The sequence below is a fragment of the Mandrillus leucophaeus genome, unplaced genomic scaffold (genome assembly GCF_000951045.1).
Source record: "Mandrillus leucophaeus isolate KB7577 unplaced genomic scaffold, Mleu.le_1.0 Scaffold163, whole genome shotgun sequence".
Taxonomy (NCBI): domain Eukaryota; kingdom Metazoa; phylum Chordata; class Mammalia; order Primates; family Cercopithecidae; genus Mandrillus; species Mandrillus leucophaeus.
This window is the reverse complement of record NW_012101621.1, coordinates 115,641-118,751: the sequence shown is the minus strand read 5'-3', so window position 1 is coordinate 118,751 and position 3,111 is coordinate 115,641. Positions and strand designations below refer to the sequence as shown.

General features: G+C 38.6%; 1 protein-coding gene across 1 annotated transcript; it reads right to left on the bottom strand.

Annotated features, from left to right (window-relative positions):
• Positions 1–333: 333 nt before the first annotated feature.
• LOC105536691 (olfactory receptor 4F6) lies at positions 334–1,307 on the bottom strand. Its single transcript, XM_011976121.1, has one exon. It carries the CDS (start codon positions 1,292–1,294, stop codon positions 356–358), a length of 939 nt encoding a protein of 312 aa, XP_011831511.1. The 5' UTR covers positions 1,295–1,307; the 3' UTR covers positions 334–355.
• Between the last annotated feature and the right edge of the window lie 1,804 nt (positions 1,308–3,111).

Here is a 3,111-nt window from a genome sequence, read left to right as displayed (position 1 = left end):
TAAAAACCTTTATCTTTAAAGCAAGATAGTCTACCTTAAATGAAAAAAATAGAAAATGGGCAATAAACCACATACTGACATTCAAAATGAATTGTTTAACATTTAGAGTAATTCTATTTGACACTATATATAGGTAAGAATGTTGGTGAGATAAAGTAACCACACTCTTTAATCTTTAAATCTCTTATATAAGCAAGAAATCTATATCAAAATTCAATTTGGGAAGAAAAAAAAAAAGACAACCCAACACATACTAGTAGAAAGTGATATTCTGGTTAAATTTAACATAACTTACTTAGCACATATCTGTCTGAAATTCTAGTATAATTTGCCTTTTTGTATATTCTTGATATATTTAAAAGATTTTACTGTAATTCACAAACTGAGACCATAGTCTTCTCATTGCCACCTTCATCTCTTTATTCCTAAAAGTATAGATGACTGGATTTAAAACAGGTGTGATAACTGCATCAAAGATGGCAAGGAATTTATCCAGATGTGATGTGGGAAATGGGAAAATATAGAAAAAGATTAATGGCCCAAAGAACAAAACCACCACAGTGACATGAGCTGACAGCGTAGAGAAAGCCTTGAATATACCACCCGAAGATTTTTTCTGAACAGTCACCAAAATAAAGATGTAAGAGATTATGAGAATTAAAAAAGAAGCCAGAGAAATAAATCCACTATTGGCAGTAACCATGAATCCCAATGTGTAGGTCTTTATGCAAGCCAGTTTGATAAATCGAGGAAGATCACAAAAGAAACTATCTAATTCATTAGGGCCACAGAATGGCAGGTCTACAACAAAAGCCAACTGAATCACTGAGTGAATAATACCTATAATCCAGGAGATGACTAAAAACAAAATGCACCTTTGTGGGCTCATGATGGTCAGGTAGTGGAGAGGCTTACATATGGCCACATACCGGTCAAAGGCCATGACTATAAGCAGCACCATCTCAGTGCCCCCAACTGCATGGATAAAGAAGATCTGAGCCACACAGCCCCCAAAAGAGATGGTTTTGTGCTTCCGGAAAAGGTCATAAATCATCTTGGGAGCTGTGGAGGAGCAAAATACCAAATCAATGATGGAAAGGTTGGCCAGCAGGAAGTACACAGGGGACTGTAAACGAGGGTCAGAGGTCACAGTTAGCACAATCAGGAGGTTTCCCATCAGACTTGACACATAGAACACTGAAGAAAAGAGGAAGAGGAGGAGCTGGATCTTCCACGAATTGGAGAGTCCCAGGAACACAAACTCAGAGACCACAGAATGATTGGCTTCATCCATTGCCTCTGTCGGCTGTGACGACTCTCATGCTACCTGAAAGAGTAGAGTAAGGAGAAACTTTGACTTAGGACAAAAATCACTGATGTTGGCAAAATCAGGAGCAATTCATGTGTTGTCAGAAAACTAGACAAGCGCTAATATATGCCTTTGGAGACAACTTCAGTCACAAAGCAACTCATATTCCTCTATCATAAATTTTGTCACCAGAAAGTACATTGCACAGAATAAGAACTCATTTACGTACTTGAATGCATATCTTTGTTTTATTTTTAAGTATTGTTTTGTAGCCATATCTCAGGTATGACTATAAGCTAAAGACTTTTTGTAAAGTATGTGAAATAGTTAAGTGACAGTGAGTTTCATAACTTGGGCATCCTTGATATACATATTTATTTATTTATTTATTTATTTTTGAGACAGGATCTTGCTCTGTCACCCAGGCTGGAGTGCAGGGCATGATCACAGCTCACTACAACCTGCCTGCAATTCCTGAGTTCAAGCAATCCTCCTACCTCAGCCTCAGCCTCCCAAGTAGCTGGCACTACAGGCACATACCACCACACTTGGCTAATTTTTGTACTTTTTGTAGAGATGGGGTCTCGCTGTTTCCTAGACTGGTCTCCAGCTCCCGGGCTCAAGTGATCCTCCCACCTCAGCCTCCCAAAGTACTGGTATTACAGGCATGAGCCACCATGCCCAGCCCTCAATATACTAATATCATTTATATGACCATATTGACAAGTTCTTTCAATATTTAATATGCTTTTTTAAGGCCTGGAGATGTAAATTTCTCATATCTGTAAATTGGGAAGATAAGGTGAATTACCTATAAGAAGGCAAGAACTATAGGAGTAGAGGATGCCAGATCATGGCACAAACCATGAATGCTAGAGAAAGTGACATAATTATGGGTGCTGTTAAGGAGATTCTAAGAGAGATTATTTCCTGAGGGAGGAAAGAATGTGAGACATTAAAAAAGGCAACCAGAATGAAAGTGATGAGTTGTAAATCTTAAGTAAAGGAGAACAAGAAAGAGTGAAAATATCAGAAAATTTAGAAACTTTCTGTCTACTTTAACTGCCCGTTAAAGTCTCTGTCTAGCTTTAAATGAGATATTTAACCTCATTCATAAACAAACACATACTAAAATAGTAAGACACCAGTTGTTTCATCAGTTTGGCAGATATGCAAACATTTGAGAAAAGTCAGAGCTTGGTAGGAAATGGAAAAATAAGCTGTTTCATAACTGGTGATGGGGAAGTAAACTGAGAAAACATTTGCCAATTTGGAAACATCTTCTGAATTTTTATATTCTCATATACTTCGACTCGGTTCTATTTTGGGAGCAGGGAGGAAAACCCTTGAATATACCTACGTGTGCATATGAACAAAGTGGACAAAGCATGTCTTTGTTATTTTTGCTAAAGCATTACTTTGTTTGTTTGTTTGTTTGTTTTGTTTTAGTTTTTGAGATGGAATCTCACCCTGTCACCAGGCTGGAGTGCAGTGGTGCAATCTCGGCTCACTGCAACCTCCGACTCCCTGGTTCAAGTGATTCTCCTGCCTCAGCCTCCCAAGTAGCTGGAATTACAGGCATGCACCACCACACCAGGCTAATTTTTGTATTTTCAGTAAAGACGGGGTTTCACCATATTGGCCAGTATGGTCTCGATCTCCTGACCTCATGATTCGCCCACCTCAGCCTCCCAAAGTGCTGGTATTACAGGCGTGAACCACCACGCCTGGCCTAAAGCGTTGTTTTAAGAGCAAAATCCTGACACTAATGTCAATGTATAGACTAAGAAGCTAGTTAAATA

Bases quoted from the DNA above. Each gene is read 5' to 3' on its own strand.
- LOC105536691 (XM_011976121.1), bottom strand. From the start codon at position 1,294: ATGGATGAAGCCAATCATTCTGTGGTCTCTGAGTTTGTGTTCCTGGGA.